Here is a 21,408-nt window from a genome sequence, read left to right on the forward strand (position 1 = left end):
TTACCTATTTATTAGGAAACATTATTTCGTTTACCTTTATAATTTTTTTGGCCTTGCAGTTTGGCCTATCAATTTGTTCACAAATTCAAATTGCAGAAAATTTGCGGTAAAACAAATGCCGTCGTAAGAATCCATTGGAAAGGTTGAATAATTTTTCCCAGATGTAGGGAATTTTCCCTGTATGTGGGGAGAACATTATCAAATAGTTCCTACTTCCTTCGTTAAAATAGTTTTCGTAGGTTGGTGTTGCTGGCGGGTGGCGCTGTTCATTGCCGACTGCTGTTAGCCGCGCCTAACTTCACTCACGTCCGCCATTTTTCATTTGGCACGTTTCTGTGTTTGTTGTTTTACTCTAAATTATTAAAGTTTGTATAATTCTTTGGAAGTAATCGAAATTTAACTGGTCGTATATCAAATTGAGAGACCGGACTGAAGTTTATTTGCCAAAGGTAATTGAATTTGTTTATGATTAATAGAAAAACGAATACTTCAATTTTAACCTAACTGTTCTTTGAAATATTTTTTTAACTATTTTTTGTTTTTATTTCAGGATCTAAATTTAAACTGTCTCATCCCAAAAATGCTGATTTACTAATTAGAGGCGGAATCACTATAAATATTACGTAGTCAGGACCATCCTTTATAATTAAACGGAAAATCGAAAGCCAAAATTCTATTTTGACAGAACAGATGTAGAAAATTTATTGTTTACAATGAATACTAAAATGGAAGTATCGGATACGGACTCTGCCTCAACACTCATCGATTCCTTTAAAACTGCGAGAAAACTTTTAAAGCAACCTGTAGATTATGCCGATTTAAAAGAAGTTCATTCAAGATGTAAAATGATAATGGAAAATCTCGGAAATACTCTCAACGCTTTTGAACATAGCGAAAATTTGCAAGGAAAGAATCAAGACGTCGGCTTACCCAAAAATGCTTCAAGTAAAGAAAAAAATTATGAAAAACAGTTGGGGACTACAAAAAAAAATAGAAGAAAGAGGAAATGTAATATTAAAGAAGAAAATAAGTCTACGCAGGAATTTGAAGTGAAGAAAGTAGCGGAGCCAGCATCACCAATACACAAAAAGAAAAGGCGCACATTTCGGCCATTCAAGGAGCGGGCGGAATCCTCTGGAGCACCTTCTCGCATTGTAGAAGTTCTCACAAAGGCAGAGGAAATTCAACAACTCCTTCCAGCCAACACGGTGGATTATCCCGCCCTTATTATCCCCCACCAAAACAGCTTTAGCTGCGAAGCTTTGGCTACCGGTTTCTCTCCGCTTACTGCTACTAATACCTGGGAGCTTCTGCAGCTCAGGCGTATGATTGAAGATCCCTTCCTGTCACCAACAAGAAAACAGTACCTGCATAATAGGATTTTAGAGCTAAACAATAATATCATACAAGACCTATTGAAGCAGGCGGAAAAGTCTGACCAGAGTGAATTCTACGTCCTGGATAAGCTGTATAAGATGTCCATCTTGGAAAATATCTCGCCAGAGCAGAAACAGCAAGTGGAGTGTGTGTTTGCAGCTCTCCGGGAGAAAGTAGTGTCTGGTGTGATGAGGGATGCGGGGGATTCAGATTCCGGGAGTGATTATAGTAAAACCATTGAAAAGCTACACGCCCTCTTGCAGTTCCCGTGGATACCTCAAACTGAAAAGGGAAGGTTCATTGAAAGAGTCATGGAAATACGGAGCAAGATGGCCAACGGACTAGGGAAACAGACGCACGTTCCCATCGAAGACGGGGTCAGATTGCTGGAGAGGATCCGCCTCGTCATGAAGGATCCCTTCCTCCCCCAGGAGAGCAAAGCCAAGCTAATGCACAAAGTTAAATACCTTCGCAACACCACCATTGCACAACTTACGAGTACCGAGATCCCTCATGAAAATGACAGTGACCTGGTCAACAAGTTGAATTCCATGTTGCAAGACCCCTTCCTTGCCTATCATAAGAGATTAGCGGTGGTCAGTAAAATAAAAGCCGTTGAGGAGAAAGCTTCTCAAGAATTAAAATTAAATAAGGTGGAAGTCAAAGAAAAATTAATGACATCTATGGAGGAAATTCTAGGTTTCGAAGGAACTAATTTAGATTTCGTAGTCGGGTATGGCGTCCAAAATCCTCAATACGTTCGGTGTATTTATATTTGGAATCCACAACCACAGTCCTCGTGATGCGTCTGCTCTTTACCGACTTAAATTGTTAACATATATTATCTTGTTCTTTGTCATGGAAAATAATTACCTCATAATATCTGTTATGATTATTAAAAAAATACTGAATACCGAAGTGAGAATATTATATTTCATTTGTTTATCTCCCTCCACTTACATACATAATATGATTATAATCCATACATTTATTATATTTTATATTATATTGAACACATCGTTGTTCAGATAACGAAGTCTATAATTATATTATGTACCATGGGAATGGAAATTGCATAAATATTTTTTACTTATAAAAGCATGTCATTGGTTTCCAATATTGAAGATTCTTAATTTGTATAGAAAAGATTTGGAAACTTGTTTTATGAAAAGAAGCAAAAAATCCCTGTTTAGCACATTATTTTTTCCTAACAATTGTTTATTTATCTTCAAAGAACACTCCAATGAAATATGAGTGAGTTCCGATCACTGCCATCTGTTAAGTTCTTTCTAAAGGTAAAGTGTGAAGATAATAAGTTTATTTTTAAGATGTACAGTATTTTTTAAACTTTGTATAACTCACTCCTGAGGTGATATTTCACGAATATTAGTACATGTTAATAAATTTATGTGCTTAGATTATTTTTTATACAGAATTTTCATTTGAATCGGCGACATGTTATAATGTTGGAATATAATTTAATACAAATGTTTTGAAATTAAATAATTTGGCGGGAGAAACAAAATTGGTTGCACGTCGATAGTATCTTAAGTTTCAAATAACGTTTTCGAACTACTTAGGGACTCCCGCCTGCAGTCCCCTCTTACCCCACAAATATCCAAATATTTTTACTGGGTGCGTACCGACTTTTGTCAATTCCGTTTATTTTTTTAATTATTCATCCAAACATTATTTATTTACAGATATTGCATATTAGTTGTCCTTTGTTTAATTTTCTACACTCTTATTTTCCATGAACTGGTGAATCATTTAAGTTTACTGAATTTAAAGTTAATGTTCTTTATACAAATAGAACGGCGTAATATGCGCCTAACAATTTTTACTTCTTATGGGTGTTTTAAACGTTACCTGGCTATTGCTTAGAGGCCGTGTATTTTCTCAGTATGGTAAAATTTGTTACCAAAAAACCCTACTAAAAACGCATGTTTTTGCTTCATCATCAGCCCAAGGATCAGCAGCACCAGCAGCCAACCGCGTCTGTTTATGTTGTGTTCGGAGTAGGATTGTCCTCCTCACTAGGAGTTCATCTGTATTAAGGTTAAACGCAACGCTCGTTGTATTCTACGTGTTCACAGATGGCGTTAATTAATTAATTTTGTTTAAATACGCTTTTGCAAGGTACTACTTTACAATATTAAGACAAATCATTTGTTTGCGCCCGTATATACGCAATATGAATATGAATCAATAGTTTTGTTCGTTTAAAGACTTAATTCTTTCGAGAAAGGCACACAAATACAATATTTTACCGATGATTCAATCCAATATTGTATTTGTATGCCTTTCTCGATAGAATTGAGTTTTTATATGGACAAAACTATTTATTCATATTCATATTGCGTATATGAGGGCGCAAACAAATAATTTGTCTTAATACTGTAAAGCAATACCTTGCAAAAGCGTATTTAAACAAAATTAATTAATTAACGCCATCTGTGAACACGTAGAATACAACGAGCGTTGCGTTTAACCTTAAGGATGACACCTTTCACGGTTAATTGTAATTAGTAATTACATTCAGTAGTAATTAAAGACAATTCTAATGTATAAAAGCAGTAGGTACTGTTTCAACACAGTAAAAGTTCTATATTTATCAAGGGTTAATAAATTGATTCAGTAGAAAACTTAAAAATAATTAGATTTAAAAAAAAAACATGATTGAAAATATAAAAGCAGTATCAATACATTAAAATGGACACCTTTTCTAGAGTAAATTGATTCTTTTCAGCGGAAGACTAAAGTAAAATAATTTCAATTTAAATATATAAATGCAATTTGAACAATAACACACATTAAATTTTGATATTTATCAAGGGTAAATTGATTCAATAGTTATAAAAATAATAATTTTGAAATAATTTGAATATAAAAATATTATTTAAAAAATTTCAGCAGTGGAAGCCTTTAAAATAATAATTTCGAAACGAGAATGTTTTTTTTTTGTTTCATTCTTGAGCTTTCTAACAAAAACAAAATTATTATTAAACTAGCGCACACCTGTGAAAAATCACTGGGCAGTCTGAATTCTTGAAAAATCAGTTCCAATTAAAATGGATAAAACAATTTTCTGTTAAAAAATATTATATATAATAGGTAGGTACCTACCTACTTTATCGCTTGTCCGAACCCTTCAATCAATCGGTTCCAATTTTGATAATTACACTTAAATTCAAAGCAAGTTTGAGTTCATTGAACCAGATTTCTAGCAGGACTAACACAGCACAGACAACCGAAATTAGTATGTTTTAAGACAACTTTATATTTTTTCAATTCTTGACCTATTTCGGAGTTCGGTAAAGCTCTGGACCAAGAGGTCTCGGGTTCAAAAACCTGAACAAGTGGAATACTTTCAGTATCGCCCTGTTATAAGGCCACCACTCACGATAGAAATGGTTATTATTATTACTCGGAGAAAAATTTATAAATTTAATATTCCTTTCTAATGCCTGAAAAGGGCGTTGTTAATTAAATAAATAAATGTATTATATATCGTAACCAGATCTAAATAGTCAGCCAGCGGATACCCGTTATTTATCCTTGGCTAATGAATATACTAGCTTATAACTACTATCATGAAAGAATTCATAATCTGCTATTTCGTAGATGGCGCTAATTTAATTATTTAGCGAAAAACACCTTTTGCAAAATATGCTTTAACAAATGAAGATGAATTATTTGTTTGTGCCCGTACATATGCAATATGAAAAAATAGTTTTGTTCGTATACAAACTCAATTCTTTCAAGAAAGGCATGCAAATAGGTTGTTAGGTATTATCAGCTCCTTGGCTCCTTGGCCCGGATGGGACTGCTCGAGACGGCCCTGCATAGTACGTGTTTGATTACACATTTGGAGCAGTCCCGACTCCTGTATAGTGTGTACATACCTTACCCCAATGGCCTTGAGTGTTGAATGAGAGCTGAGAGCACCCGAGGACGTACACGTAGAGGTACTCGAAAGTTAGACAGAGGGGGAGCAGAGTACTCTCCTACGTAAAGCATGTGATTGCTATCGACCTACAAACTTACATGCAGATATTTTTCTTTTATATTCTATATCGTGGCCATGTATTGAACGGTATCTCTGATTCGAATAAAATATTGCCTCCGATTAACCTCCATACCAGGTAATTTCCCCGAGAGACTGTACAAAATATAAAACGCCTTACAACTGTGTGCGTGCGGCTGCAATAGCAATCACAACACCACCGCCATCTCGACTAACTCCTTGCTCTTGGTAGGAAACGAAGACCCGAGCTTTGAGTTGGACGGAAGGTGTGTATTAGTAATGTTATTGTGAGTGTATGTGTATAAAATATACAGGTAGAGGTAGGCCGTGGTATGAGATTTGGAGAGAGGTATATCGACGTGCCCAGTTAACTATACGCTGAAGAGAGCTGTGTTAGTTGTTCGACGCCACCTGGGTACTGGGTGCCGGTGCCTGGTACATGGCGTGCTGTGGCCCCCCGTTCTTATGGGCGCGAGACTGAAAATAAACCCAATACTGTTTTATCCTAGAAGTTTGCTGTATTCGGAGTAACGTCAAATTTAAAATTGATCAAATGTTTTAAAATATGAAATACTTGTGAACACATAATCAAAGTTATTGTTCTGTCTCGGACCTAGGATTCAATACAATATCAAAACAATTTGTTTTCGGTAAAAAAAAAAACAGAATTCCGTAGCAGTCTTAATACCCACAAATTATTGAAATAACACTTCGTTTCAACTTAATTACTACAAGAGACAACTATTTACCTCGGGGAGATAGTAAAAGTTGCATTAAAGTATAAAACTCCAAGTTCATCATTTGCCGTGTTTTTATCGCTTTGACGCCTTTTTGTTTCTTCTTAGTGTGATGTGACTTTCGCTAATAGGTTCCGTTTCAATCTAAATGGGTACAAATGATTTAAATAACACAAACTAAGAACCCACTAAACCTATTGTAAGCATGCTTTTCCATCTCCCTCGACGTAAATAAATAAATCTTGTACTGATTATGTTGAAACAGGAATTCTTGAATTTTAGCCCAACTGCTAATTATCGTGACCAGTTTCGCTTTTGAATGTTTGTGTAATCGCTCAAAACAAATCTAAATATACATATTTTATTGGTAAATAATCAATATTGACAGTTTCCAAAAGAGCAGAATAGATGGGTGGTGACCCCACCATGCCACACCTGACAGGTCCGGCTGCCTTGCCGCTGCTCAGTGTTATGCAAAACAAATCCGGCCTCTTAATAGTGAACAGTGAGTGTGACGGACCCTCCTAGAGGCACACGTGTCGGTAGAGGTCGGTCGTGACTCGTGACGGTGCTCGTCCTGTACATCTCTCCTCAAGCTGCCTCCTGTCACTGGGAATACTTCAAATCTTCGCCATCTGAACATCTCAAAGTGTTCTTCGAATTTTACAACCGTTAAATTATTATCAACCATTTATAAAAAATTGTGTTGACGAAGTATCCAACTTTTTCAAACTGTAATTCCCAAGAAAGACTTGTCGCCGAACACCTGAAAGTTTTACTTCCCCGGTTGTGTCTTCTAGCTTAGTGTGTTTGATTGAAACTTAGGGTTGTTTCTCAGCTTCTTTGAGTTGTTTTAAAGTTTCTGAGAGGTGTACCCCATTATGAGTTTCTAAAGTTTAAGTGTGACTGCAAAGGTGATGTTCTTCGCTCATCTCTGATATGAGTGTAATGAACACAATCCTCACGAGATTGGAGAGTTTCAAGGCTTACATCTTGAAGGTATCATAATTTCACTACTTTTTTATTATAAATTTATATGACCCAACGCCTTTTCTATTCTTACTGAATTAGTAGGTAAATCCTTACGTTCACGCTGTGTCTTACATTTAATACGTTTGCGATGTAGGTAAATTGTAATCGAACTCTCGACCCTTGCACTGCAATGTACAAAGAAACATTCTTCGAAATGAATATCTTATGTTACCAACGTGTATTGGAATTCCGATACCAACAGGAAGTTGGGTAATTTTATGAGGAATAGTGATTATCTTTTACTCAAAATCTCTTATTTGAATTATTCACATGTATCGCTACGATTACGTAATAAAAACATCTCGGATTCCTCGATTGCGTAGGCTTTATGTATGGGCATTCAAAAATAAGTACTTACACAGTAATATGTATAATCGTTAGGTAAAACATTCCTATTGAGGAATCGACACCGCAGCATTTCCATCGTGATGTTCCATATCTATCTATGCGTAAAATAATACAGTTTGTTAACCAGCAGGGCCAGGAAATGTAATCTTCCCACAATAATAGTACTAAATTTAAATGGTATATAATGATTGTTTACAAAAAACTGGTTTTGATGTTGTTTTTGGCCATCAAACGGCTCCAATACGAATACGCGACAGCAGCACATTTGGCGCCCGAGGAATGTCCATTGAATAATATTACCTGTTGTAAAGACAGTAAGGAAAACCGCAATTCTCAAGGCTCTACCAATACTCTACTTGTACACTGTACACTGTACACTCTCTACAACAGATAACAGCTACTGGATGGGCTGCTGACAATCACCACTGACTACTCAAATCTTCATCTTTATATTTCATCTAATTTTACAGATGGTGGGTACTGCAAGTCCATCCAAACAACCGTTTCACCAAACTCGGGACTATCTTCAGTGTTTAGTGGAATGTGCCTCGCGTGGTTCCACGGCTATTTATTATAGTCTGAACAACCGGTTTCTGCTATTTGACATGCATCGACAGATTAATATTATTACGAGCTGTTATTCAAATTTGTGATCTGGCCGAGTATCGAGCCCGTATGCCCGCTGCTGATTTGACGTGCTGAGACAATCCAATGGTAATTGCTGCATTTGAAAGCTCTTCAGGTAGACTGTGACTGTGTTGGCTGTACTCTAAACTGCGGATTGTGGACTTAAACTCACGTCGCTGTAGGCTGTGAGACGCGCATACAAATCAATCTAAAGCATACGGAGGTATTCCGTACCCACCCAGTACCTACCCAGAGCCAGTTGAAGTATTCGCCGAGCAATTTGGAAAGCTCGTGCTTCGTGCCAGGACTGCTGCTGGTGAGTGTTGATGATTGTGCCAGTTCTTCCACGAATCGACTCACAAATAAGCTTTACATTATTTGTATTTTCCTTTTTCACGACAGTCATCCCAGAGCTACCCAATTAAAGATTTCCACCTCTTGTATTTCGCGCAATTTATATCCGAAATTGAATGAATCCACTTTGTTTTTAGGGAGACTTGATAAATAATAATAAATCGATAAAATAACAGTCTCAACACAATTTAAATTCACTTCATTAGTCAAGTTTGGAGAAAAATAATCGTACTTCACCAAGTCGTACGGAGATAAATAATTACGTATTTAATCAAGGAGCTAATATAGTCCTCGATTTTTTTGTATTTCCTAACATCTAAACAATGGATATTGGATTATCTTTTCAAGAGAAGCCTTAATTAACTAACCACCACGCAGTTTCTCCGCAGGGGTAAACAGAGAGGATGGACCGCCAAACAACTCGGTCTTGGCACATTCACATTCTTGCTTCATTCACGTACATACATAATACTCTTTGTCATTGGTTCACTTGATCGTGCCATGTCTTCCCCGGGCGTCCCCGACGTCTACCATTCACATTCATCGCGTCGTATATTCTCCTTGCACTCCTTTTTTCGTCCATTCGCTTTACATACCCAAACCATTTAAGCGTCCCTTTCTTACATTCTTTGCGAATCTCCACATTTTTCACACGATCATACATGGTTTTATCACACATACGCTTCAGTGATCTCATTTTTTACAGCATTCAGCCTTATAATATTATTCATGCAATTATCAAAGCACGTGAAGGTTCTTGTTGGATGTGTTTAATATTCAGCAATTCAACAAAATAGACCAGTCTCTCGGCTCTCGTCTCTCGGCTCTCGGCTCTCAGCTCACGGACACAGCTTGCAACTTGTTTATCCCGAAACTAGCCCAGGAATGTTCTCTGCCAGTTTAAGGTTATCATTATCCTCCCCAGGTCCAGGTAATCAAGAGATACCCCAATTTAATTCTCATCATATCAAAAAACGTTTTTGAGGATCTCAAAGAATTCTTCTTTTTTTACTACAGCTTTAAAAAAGCACGACCGTCTAATATTTCTCTTTACTGTTTTTTCTTTGTGGAATTCCATTGTTATTCTATTGCAGGTATTTAATTTTAGGTAAGTATATTACTTGTAGTTCTACGAACAGTGAACCTCGCGTCCAAAAAAATTATATTTCTAATTTTCTCGTGATTAATCAAAACTTAAATTTCAGTTTAATTGTTTAATTAATTATTATTTCAACTTTGACAGTTGAAAATATCTCCCGAATAAAAATAAATGCCGCCGACGGGAATTGAACCCGCACCTTCTGATGTCTGGTCAGGTGTTCTGGACCACTCGAACACGCCAAATAATTCAATGTACTTCAATCAACAATTACTGCTTATTATATTTTTTCACCTGTAAACAATTAACTTTATTTTTTGTAGGAAAGGCTTTGTTAGTACTTAATTTCCCACTAGATGGCGTCGATACTTATTATATCTACATTTTTTGACTTGACAAATATTTTTAATGAAAAGCTATTTTTTTTTTTTTGTAATTATTTTTTATTTTTAATAATATGTTTACATGGTACATAATTCATTTTACATCTTAGGTCTTTTTACTACTCTTCCATTGAAAGCATTTGCTTCATGTTTATAAGACAAGGTTTCTTTTTAAATTATTGCTTATAATAATTTGTTATTCTTTGAGCACAAATATATATGAATATACAATGCATAAGAAACCTTGTCTTATAAACATTAGTTTATCATTAAAAAAATAGGAACCATAATCTTGCGAAATCTGACGTGATAAAAGTGTAGTATGTTCCACCATCTTTAACCGGAACCGAAACGTTAAAAACAAATTTACAAATAGATGAAATTCCGAATGGTCGAGTCATACAGAACTTTGCTACGCTCATTCGATTAGAATCATAAAAAAAATTGTTTTATTTATTTATTTGGGCTGAAGGTGACGGCAGCAGGGTACACTGGTATGCCCCCTAAATGACTGGATTTAAAAATTATATATAAATAGATGAATCTTCTGAGATTAAACATCTGAGTTTAATCTTCCGAGATGTATCTTTCGAGATGAATCTTTTGAGATGAATCTTCTGATATGAATCTCCAAATGATAGTAAAAACCCTATCAAAATTCGTTGCCTAGTTTAGAAGAAATAAGCGCACAAACAGACAGACGCGGATAGCGACTTTATTTTAAGTTCTGTTTTCACTTTTTTTTTACCACTTTGCATTTCGTCTGTATTAATTGTAAATATGTTTTTTTGTTCCGTGTCCGGTCCAGTGGCGTAGCTAGGTAACCAAGGGCCCTGGGGCAAATTAAAAAATGGGGCCCCACTGCTAGGTAAACTGATTAGGTTTTATCAAATAAAAATATGAAATATACAAACACTTTAAAAATGCTAAGCTATTGAAGCTCTTTTTTGTGTACTGCAGACTGCAGGGCAGGTAATAAAAATATTAAACAGTAACAACATAAATAGGTTTGGCTAATAAAACCCAACGCCAAGAAGTCCTCCATCACAACACAAGCAACATTTTCGGCTTTCTGTGGTGGTAGTAGGAGATTTTCAAACATTGTTGGGTTATTCGTAACCCGGGAATGTTTGTCTTTCTTTTAATTTAAAAAAAAAAAAAACAAAAACAAAAACAAAAACGAAATAGAGAAGATTCAAGGGTTTATTATGTAAAGGTCGGGCCTACCAACTGACTAAATAACAATTATATTTACAATATTTTCCTAGCTTTAGTTTTCGCAAAAGTATCAATGACATCGTTTAAATCCAGGCTTGATGCGGTTTTGTTTTCAATTGCTATTAGCGATAAATGTCAGAGTCGAGTTTGGCCCATCTTATTTCTTAAATAATTTTTTATTATTTTTTATTTGCTAAATGACCTTTCAGCTGCTGCAGAAGTGACAGGAATTGTAAAGAATAATAACATTGCTGTAAATACTTCCGTTAGGTCGCATTCTAGCACTCCATATTTACTCATTATTTCCTTAAATAATTGGTGAACAGTCCATGCCTGAGTTAGTTGAGGTAAAACTAGATGGTAAATATTAATAAATTGAAGTGAAAAACAAGGGCCTATATGAATATTTTTGAACACAACCAAAAACGATTAACTGGCCCATATTTAGAAAACGAAAAGTAGAACGATTTTGAAAAACACCTATTGTTCTGGTTGATGTCTGTTGGAAAAGGTCCTGAAGGCTGTAAAGGCCCCATATCAAGAATTTGACGTTTTTCGTTATCACTTAATATTTTGTTCGTGAAGTTCCCAAGTCATAAAAAGATTTGTCGTACACATTTTCGAAAAATGTAGAGGTCTGTGGTTCCTCCAAACCCTCCGCTCTTATGTGTGTCATGCAAACATCATCCACGTTCACATGATCGGTGGCGGAGTATCTCCAAATGCAATAATTTTCAAATCTTCTTCAGTAGGCTTCTCAACCAACACTGCAGTTACCACATTATTTTAGTCACTATCAATACAAATATTTTGACCAGATGTACTTGCAGAAGGCTGACTAAAAAACTTGTCAATTTTGGGCAATTTTTGTTTACTATCTTCTCTTTCTTGGCGTAGTTTGCGTTTAAATGCACCACTGGGTTTCTTCTATTTATCATTATTTTAATACGCTACAAGTGTCGTTGGGGAATGACGCACATATCACTATCCGTCAAATTGACACACTGCCAACCTACAGAAAGAATTTAGGGGAATTCCCTAGGCATAACTTTTGAATTTCTCTCTACTGAGTTGTCATGATTAAAGTGGGGTAGCAAGTTGTAACCTGTCATATTTATTTTGAAAATGGGAGAAATTTCCAAAAGTTCAGTTCGATCGAGATTTCTGGTAAGGATTCGAGGGCCCCCTGAGCTTGAGGGCCCCGGGGCACTGCCCCGCGTAGCCCCTATGTAGCTACGCCGCTGGTCCGGTCAATCCTGTCCAGAGCCCATTAATGTTGCGAGCTGTCAAATCGGAATAATCATTATTAGTGCCTAATAGATGATTAGATTATACCCACTGATCTTGTTTCCTAAAATACGTAGGGAATAATGTTACGCGCGTATGCCAGTACCAGTTCATGTCATACCTACCTACAATATAAATCGCAATTATTATTGAATAATTCAGAGCCAACTTTTTGAATGCCGCACAAACTTCTGAATAGTAAGTTAAGTAAATCCTACGCTGGGGATTACAATTTATGAATTTATGGTGATTTGGGGTGTTTAATCATGTCGTTTTTATTTGTACAGATATCTTGATATTTTGACCTCGGATTTCCGAGTTTTAATTTGATTTTAGTAAATATACAGAATCTAGGAACATGCTATGCTCGATACGCACATTTTGTTTTAAAAACACTTTATATCAGTTAGATTATAATGAGAAGGAAGTACTTCATTTTCCGGAAATGGAAAATAATGCATTTTAGTAGCTATTTCGTTAAAAACGGATAATTTGACGTCTTTTCTTCACGCCATGTTATGACATAATAATAACTTTGTTTTCTTATGCTAGTTAATTTTTTTGATTAACCCAAACTATGAACCTATTTTAGGATCAAATGTTAATATTTTGGTTTAAATAATCGAAGAAAAAAAACAATCCTTAAATCATTCAGATAAATAAAAATGGCCGCAAGTGAACAATCAATTTTAATTTTGATGAAATAACTACTAAAATGCATTTTTTTCCCGTTTCTGGAAACTGAAATACTTTTTATTATCTAATTACTACAAAGTGTTTTTTAAGTGTGTATTAAGCCCCCGTATTTCCAATTTCTCTTTAACTCTTTAAGTTTTTAAGTTCTAAAAAAAATATATGCTATTTTTGAAGATAATATCTACACATTTGTTATGCGGAAACGTTAATTCTTCGAAATTCCCTCTATAGAAAAAAATCACAATGTGAGCTCCGAAAATGATTAAAAACACATTTTGTTCTGTTATTTAATATGTTATTGCCATGAAAAAATTCAGTGTATCTTTAAATGCAACTAAAGCCTTTGTCGAGAGTTTTTTGCTCTATTTCAAACGAGTCGTGTTTTATCAAATATTTTCACCATTTTCGCTTAATTGTTTTGGTTTTTTTAATATTAGCGCGCTCCCTCTAAGTTTGATATTTACATATCTCCCTTTCAAACCATCTTTGAACACTTACTATTCCCTATTTTCTGTTTATTTACCTTTATTTCGTTTTCACATTTAATCGTTCCAATACTGACGCAATCAAACAATAGTTAGTAGTATGTAGAGGATCAAATCGCTATACATGTATTAGCATTACATCGATGATTATAGGTATAGGGTATTTATCGAATATAAAGATCATTTTCCGTCGTCGCACAGTGGGCTGAAAATCGCCTTTCATAGACATAGAGACTTGAATTTTCAAGGGTATTTTTTTGGCTAGAAATGGATTCTGCTGATCATTACTATGCTATAAAATTTCGTATGAAGCAATTGCGTGTGCAAATGTAAAGCATTTAAGCATGAAAATGAATCATCAACATAAAAAAGTTTTTTGTTCAACTTGAGGATTTTTTTTTTTAAATCGCAAGTTGCGCCACAATACGAAATATGTCAAAAAAATACAAATAAATAGTAGAATATCTGTGTGTAAGGATAGAATGGCCAACCTTATGATTCCAGAGATAGCCTCATTTTTAATGTCAGTGCCATACAATTTTTTCTTTAAAAATTTATAACTCCTTCATTTGTACACGCAATTGCTTCGTACGAAATTTTATAGCATAGTAATGATCAGCAGAGTCCATTTCTAGCCAAAATAAATACCCTTAAAAATTCAAGTCTTTATGTCTATGAAAGGCGATTTTAAGCCCACTGTGCGTCGTGTTCTAGGAATTTGTCGAGTTTCTAGTTTCGTCTCCTAGAAAACAGCCTGACTGAAACCAACCCAGTGTATTATTATAAGCATAAGCCCTCAGTATGAACATTTATGTGTGCGTATTGCTTGCACTTGCCTCTTCCTACAAATACCTGCGCAGTTACAAGTAGTGGTTGGAATTCTCTACGCACGCCACTTTATATTCCGTAAGTGCCTCGTCTCTTGTCGCCACTTAACAAGCCTTTCAGTGATAAGTTTGTTTTGATTTCCAACTGGCAGTCTCCATTGTTTTAAATCCGTGAAATTATTTGAATGTACGACATTGCGCTGTGTTTAAATACCAATAATTCGTTCGTGCGCCATACGCGAGCCGTATTGTCATCACCACACCATACCTCGTTTCTCCACGTTCCAGTGGGCGTTTAGTACAACTTCGATAAACGCGCTTTGTATAAATTACGTATCGCAACATGATATTATTTGAAGAGTTTATTGTCATCGACTGTTCTATCATTTTGGGCAATTCGATAGGCTAATCAAAGCCAATTATTACTAACCTACTATTGAATTTCGTGCACAGTACGATTTAAAAAAAATAATGTTTCTCATGACAGCTGTAAAGCCATTTTTGTAAGCAATTAGCATCACAACACACAGCCCTGCAGCGCCTGTTCGTATTATGTATTATTTTCCGAATGTCGAATGCTTAGACCGCAACCCTTCGGAAAACTTCATTTTTTTTAATCGAATTAATTTTTCGCTTAGATTAACCCTCCGAGGGGCAATGTACTTTTGCCCTTTTGGATGGGCAATGTGGCCTGGCCAGGCCGTATGAGAGGTTTGGACTATAAAACTAGTTTTATATAAAGGCAAGTGTACAAATAGTATGTATGAACGTGTCAATATGTTGTATGTATGTTGTATATGTGTAACACCCTGTTTGGGCGTACAGTACCAACGATGGCAAGTCCTTTTTCCACCAGAATTCTGGCTAAGTCGAGTGACATAAAAAAAAGTTTACCATACTTGTCAACTAAATCCAAGACCACGATTTGCTTCACGATCAGCATCTCGAAGTTTTCCGGTCTTAATTTGACCTCTGAGCGGGTAGTTGGTATCTGAATCGCAGACCCACCTTGACATTGATACAATATGTGATGGCCTGTACAGGCCACGTGGTACAGTCATTGAAGTTTTTGCCTTATATTTTTTATTCTACCAACTAAACGCTAATTCTTCGGAAATATTACCATTCGACGCAGCTCGCCAAGTTGTATAGTATAAAGCTACTGCTGCCAAAAAGTCGACGGAAAAAAGAAAATCACCTTTGAAAATCAAAATGGCCTGACCAGGCCATTTTGCCCATCTGAGAGTTAAATTCTATTTGACTTATTTGCTTTTTTACTTCTTTGGGTATTAAACTGACATCATCGTAATCGAGTAGAGCGGATATCGTCAAGGCATACAGATTTTTTTACATTACCCCCACACAGGAGGGAAAAGGGCCTATGTCATATTTGTGGATGCTGTGTGTAGGGTCTTCTTAGGGAAAGGAACGAGAGAAGTTCTGCAAGGAGAAATGTATGAGGGGTGGATAGGAATCTGGGGTTTAATGTGTCCAGTAGTGACGGACGTATGAATCCATTGCCCCCACTGCGGCGCAAGGCGATGAGAGAGTCCGGCCGGAGAGATCAAAAAGTCTTCCTCAACCAGTCTTTCTCGATCAGTAGGTGGGCAAACGCATCCGGCGCCGAGACCTAGACAAACCTCACCCCATGAACCCGGGCACCAAACGTAGGGTTATCCAATAAATAGTTCCCGGGGCGGCGGTACCCATACCCGCCTTCCAAATTGAATTGATATTACGGATATACGAGCTTTTGTAACAATAATAAAAATAAAGCTATTTATATTAAGATTAATAAAAGCAGGACCTTACCATTAAAATTTATTACTTAAGGCGATGCACTACGTCTACGCTATCAATAATAACCCTTACGTAGATGGCGATAAGGTTTAAATTCCCGCTTAACACCATCCAGCTGTTTTGATTTATGCAAGAAAAAAATATGGCCAAAAAGTATAAATAAGAACACTATCTAATCAGTGGGGAAAACAGTCAGTGGAAGTTGTATTAAGGCGATGCACTACGTCGTGTAATATTTTGAATCGAGCCGCCATCAATAACACTCCTTACGTAGATGGCGATAAGGCTTAAATTCCCGCTTAACACCATCCAGCTGTTTTGATTTATGCAAGAAAAAAATATGGCCAAAAAGTGCCTTTTATTTTATTTTGTGGATGTTCAGGCATAAATATTTTGTTTTTCTATCATTTTATAAATAACTTAATTTGCCACATTATACAATAAAATCATAACCGAAAATGGCTTCGTAAGTAGGAGATTTTGAACTTTAAAGCAGTTTTCATAGGCCTTATACATTATTTTTTTCTGGGCTTATAAAAATAGGTATCTAAAAAATACTCGATTATTTCAAAGGCCAAGATGTATTCTACTCGCAGTATTTAATTAAAGCATCTGAAACATTTCTAGGCGACCAAAGTTTCAAACCAAAAACACATGATTTTGCATTACTACGTATGGCATCGCCTTAAAACGGTTCGAAAATCATAAAACGTTTTTCGACTATGAAATTAGCGGTAATCAAAAGAATTTATTTTTATAGGTGACGTATTTGTAACTCCTCAAGGTACTTATTTACTCGTTTAGAAACATCTTAGTAATACGGCTATCAGAATTAATTAAAATAAACCCCGCGGATATATCAATTTTCCAGGGCAAGTTCGACTGTAGGTCCGTCCAATACACCTCGACCGCGCGTTACACATTTTTGTAGACGCCTTCATTTACGTCACTTTTAGGGCATTAACGTGTCGTCTTAATATTACGCCATCGAGGCTGTTTAATACGAGCCTGTACATGATAATATTTTTGGTACCTGCCAGTATTTTGACGGTAGCATAAATTTAATATCTTGTTCGATTTGAAAAATATCGACTTGCGTAACGTGCTTTACATAATTTGTAGATATCGATGCGCGGATCTTGAATCTGTGTTGCGTTTTGTACCAAATGTGTTTTACATACAAATAATGACAAGTCGTGTAAATATTTCGTCTAGTAGGTAGGTACTACAGGGTTTTCCAATAAGAGGTGTTATTTTGAATAGCCCGCTATTTCGGTAGATGTTACTTTTGAAGCTGTCATTTTTTGACATTTAACAAGTAGAAACTGCGCCATTAATAAAAATGGAACGATACACGCTTCAACAACGCATTGAAATGATTAAAATTCACTTGAGTGAATCAAATGCAAATCATCTTGAGTGATGAGGCCCATTTTTCAAATACTAAGTTTGGTGATCGCGCTTTCGGAGTATCTGGGCCGAAGGCTTGGAATAAACTCTCTCCGGAACTAAGATCCATAACAAGTCCAACAGAATTCAGGTCTAAATTAAAAACCTACCTTTTTAAGCTGTCGTATCCTTAAATTAAATATACCAATCCTAAGAGAAAGTCCAGTTATATTCAATTTTTCAATTAAGTCCTGAATCCTGTATCTAAATTTCGCCAATAAACAATTAGATAATGTTAATTAAGTGTTAATCTCAAGTGACCTATCAGGTAAGTATTGAACTGTATATTTTCTCCATAAATAGTTAAGTAATAACATAGACCACTGTACAAATGTATTATAAGTTTGTACAGCGCCCTTGAGGTGTTTTTGCACAAAAACGGCGCTATACAAGTCATCCAAGTATTATTATTATTATTATTATTTCCACTTCGGTGGCTTCGTCAGCAAGCAAAATTGTCGCATCTGGGGCTCGGAAAACCCAAGAGTTATTGTTGAAAAGCCTCTCTATCCTCAACGTGTGACTGTTTGGTGCGGTTTATGGTCCGGCGGAGTCATTGGTCCTTACTTTTTCGAAAATGAGGCTGGAGCAACAGTTACGGTGAATGAATTGCGCTATCGAGAGATGATTAATGATTTTTTATGGCCGGAATTGGATGGTATTGATCTGGACAACGTTTAGTTTCAACAAGACGGCGCTACGTGCCACACAAGCAACGAAACCATTGATCTTTTACGATTGAATATCAAAATAACACCTCTTATTTGAAAACCCTGTACCTATGTAGTTTTCAACGGTATATATATATATTTTTTTTTATTTGCTGTAAATCAACAGTAGGAAAACATCGCGTAATTAAGAATGTTGTTTTATTATATTATGTGTAATAAAACCCACGCTTGTATGAGTAAGGTCGATCCCCACTGTTATGTTACATATGTATTTCTGACTGCTCTAAATTGTTTACTACACCTATTATTTATCTGATTAATTCATATTATGTTTCTTGAACAAACCCACATCCAACAACATCATACAACTATCGAAAAAACACACGCAACTAATTAATCCTGCTATTGTTTGTTTTTGTTTTCCAAAATATACCATTATTATATGACTGATCGGTATGATTCTTCAAAATACTAAAATGTATATATAATTGATGCAAATCGAACTGCTCATTACGACCCACACAATCTTACTGATCCAACTGTTTTAAAAGGTCCAGATATCTAATCGATCCATTTTTTTTTCCAAAAGAACACGTTATGCTCAGTATATCTATTGCTTCGTTCCTTTCCCGTAATTCGCGGCTCGGCTGGCCGAAATTTTGGCCTGTTTATATGTATTCTCTCATGTTGGAGAGAGTTCAGAAAAAAATCTTGAGATTTCTCTACATGAGGGAGTATGGCTACTACCCGTGGCTATATCCCACAGACTTTCTTTTGGGTATGCTCGGAATAAACTATCCACGGGTCAGGAGGGATGTGCGCATTGCTACACATTTCTTTTGACTGATTCATGGATGGGTTGAAAACTCGGTCATCATGGAGAGCATTCATTTCTATGTTCCCGGTGGTTATCTGCGTCGCCGACAACATAGACTATTTTATCTCCCGGCCTGCAGAACTAACTTGCCAATGGTCATGCCTGTGGGGAGAGCAATCTTGCTGTTGAACAGAATCAATTCGGATATCGACATTTTTAGCATCAATGAAACTTCATTTAAAAGGCAAGCTCTATTATCACTGGTATAGTTGATATACACACTGTTAATATTAATCTAAGAATTCTTATTGCAAAAATATTTTTAAAACTCATTGAAATTAACAATTTTGTAATGTTTTTGAAATTAATAAACAAAATTGAATTGAATTGAGCATTATATTTTCCTAATTCAAACTGTTGTCCAAAAGAGCCGGCTATCTTTTTTTATCTGACTGATCCAAGACGTTGTCTCAAGTAGAAAGAGTAACATATCTGACTGATCCAAGACGTTGTCTCAAGTAGAAAGAGTAACATATCTGACTGATCCAAGACGTTGTCTCAAGTAGAAAGAGTAACATATCTGACTGATCCAAGACGTTGTCTCAAGTAGAAAGAGTAACATATCTGACTGATCCAAGACGTTGTCTCAAGTAGAAAGAGTAAAATATCTAACTGATCCAAGACGTTGTCCCAAGTAGAAAGAGTAACACAGCTGACTCATATATTGGATGGATTGCCTCAAAGAGCAAAAGCCAAATATCTGACTGATAAAAACTGTTGTCCAAAAGGTGCGCATATCTAAGTGGAGTTTGTTTGTTTGTTTGTTACAGGGCAGCAGCGGCGCGGGAGGTTCCTCCGCTCTGGGCGGGCCGGGCGCCTGGGAGACGCACCGCGTGTCCGTGTCGCGCGTGCCGGGCTACGGTTTCGGCATCGCGGTGTCGGGCGGGCGCGACAACCCGCACTTCGCCAGCGGAGACCCCTCCATCGCCGTCAGCGACGTGCTCAAGGCGGGCCCGGCGGAGGAGCTGCTACAGTGAGTATACCTGTTACACCTACCCTATCTATTAATCATCTCATTTTGAACATAGCCATTAGCCACCTGAAACTCTACAACCATATTATGCTGTGTTGAATTCAGAAGTTGCTGCGGGGTTAGACAGTGTAATAGAAAGACGATCGCTATTTTCGAACAATGAATGAAGTCTCCTTCTTGCTTCAATATGAAGTAGGAACTCGGATGGGGCATAATTTAAGTAGAACTTTTGAAAAATAGAATAAACGGGAAAATATTGAAAAATTGCATAAACACCCCTCAGGATAATTTGTTCGGTTTTTAAAGTAAAAGAGTACAGTAAATTTATTTGCTTTTCGGAACAGCTCATAATATGGTCGCGTAGAAATCGTTGTGTCTCATTTACGATCATAGTTAGACACATTGATTTAAACGGTGTTCGAAAGAAAAAAATACCGAACATTACATTCAATTATAGAAGTTATCCACAGAATCGTAAATAAAATAATAAATAAATAAATAAGCATTAACTATGTTATGGTAGTTAAATGTGTTACTTAAACATGATCTCATTGTTCGCTTTGTTATTTACCCAATATTTTCTTAACTTTTACCGCGTATCCTTTGTTATTTTACTCGCTTATTGGTGCTCTTTATTACTTTCGCAATTTTCATTTCTCATTTTATAGTTTTTAGTCTTATTTTCCTATAAGTTATACTATGTAAAAGCCGAAAGGCGTTAATGATACAAATAAATAATTAAAACGTACACCTCTATGAAACCAAAGGTTTCGTCAGCAATTTGAGAAAAAAATTCTGAAACTTTGGGAATTTTTATTATCTCTTTTTATATGAAAGGACAAAAAAGAAAGGCGAGAGGAATGTTTATAATACATGTTTGTCTAATAAAATATGTGTTTTTTTCCTTATCAGTTATTTTAGTTCAGTGTGTAGATGAAAAAAATAAGGTGGTCAATTTTTTTACATTTTATGTTTGATTTCTAAATTTTAGTATTTCAAAAATTATTTGTTTATTTCTAATAATAAAATCTCAATACGTATTTCATCATCATTCAAAAACAGTTATTAGCTTTCAGATAGGTTCAGTAATATCCCATTTATTTGATTTTATTGAGAAGCGGAAATACACACAAATTAAAAG

The 21,408-nt window shown here is 35.9% G+C and overlaps 2 protein-coding genes across 10 annotated transcripts in view; both read left to right on the forward strand.

Moving 5' to 3' along the window:
- Window positions 1–21,408, forward strand: part of pyd (zonula occludens-like protein polychaetoid) — a 251,726-nt gene that overhangs the window by 193,246 nt on the left and 37,072 nt on the right. For 8 of the 9 annotated variants that reach the window (XM_089640257.1, XM_089640258.1, XM_089640260.1 and 5 more), the window contains one exon: window positions 20,065–20,267. In XM_089640257.1, coding sequence (XP_089496383.1) covers window positions 20,065–20,267 — 203 coding nt within the window. Of the gene's footprint in view, window positions 1–6,560; window positions 7,141–20,064; window positions 20,268–21,408 lie in introns of those variants that run through there. The other variant, XM_089640263.1, reaches the window with a different exon arrangement.
- Window positions 293–2,294, forward strand: LOC149417384 (uncharacterized). The gene is made up of 2 exons (XM_089640268.1): window positions 293–449; window positions 551–2,294. The coding sequence occupies exon 2, from the start codon at window positions 714–716 to the stop codon at window positions 2,178–2,180; it is 1,467 nt and encodes a 488-aa protein (XP_089496394.1). The 5' UTR covers window positions 293–449; window positions 551–713; the 3' UTR covers window positions 2,181–2,294.

The sequence above is a fragment of the Hesperophylax consimilis genome, chromosome 15, assembly GCF_061612785.1.
Source record: "Hesperophylax consimilis isolate HC1 chromosome 15, BYU_Hcon_1.0, whole genome shotgun sequence".
NCBI lineage: Eukaryota > Metazoa > Arthropoda > Insecta > Trichoptera > Limnephilidae > Hesperophylax > Hesperophylax consimilis.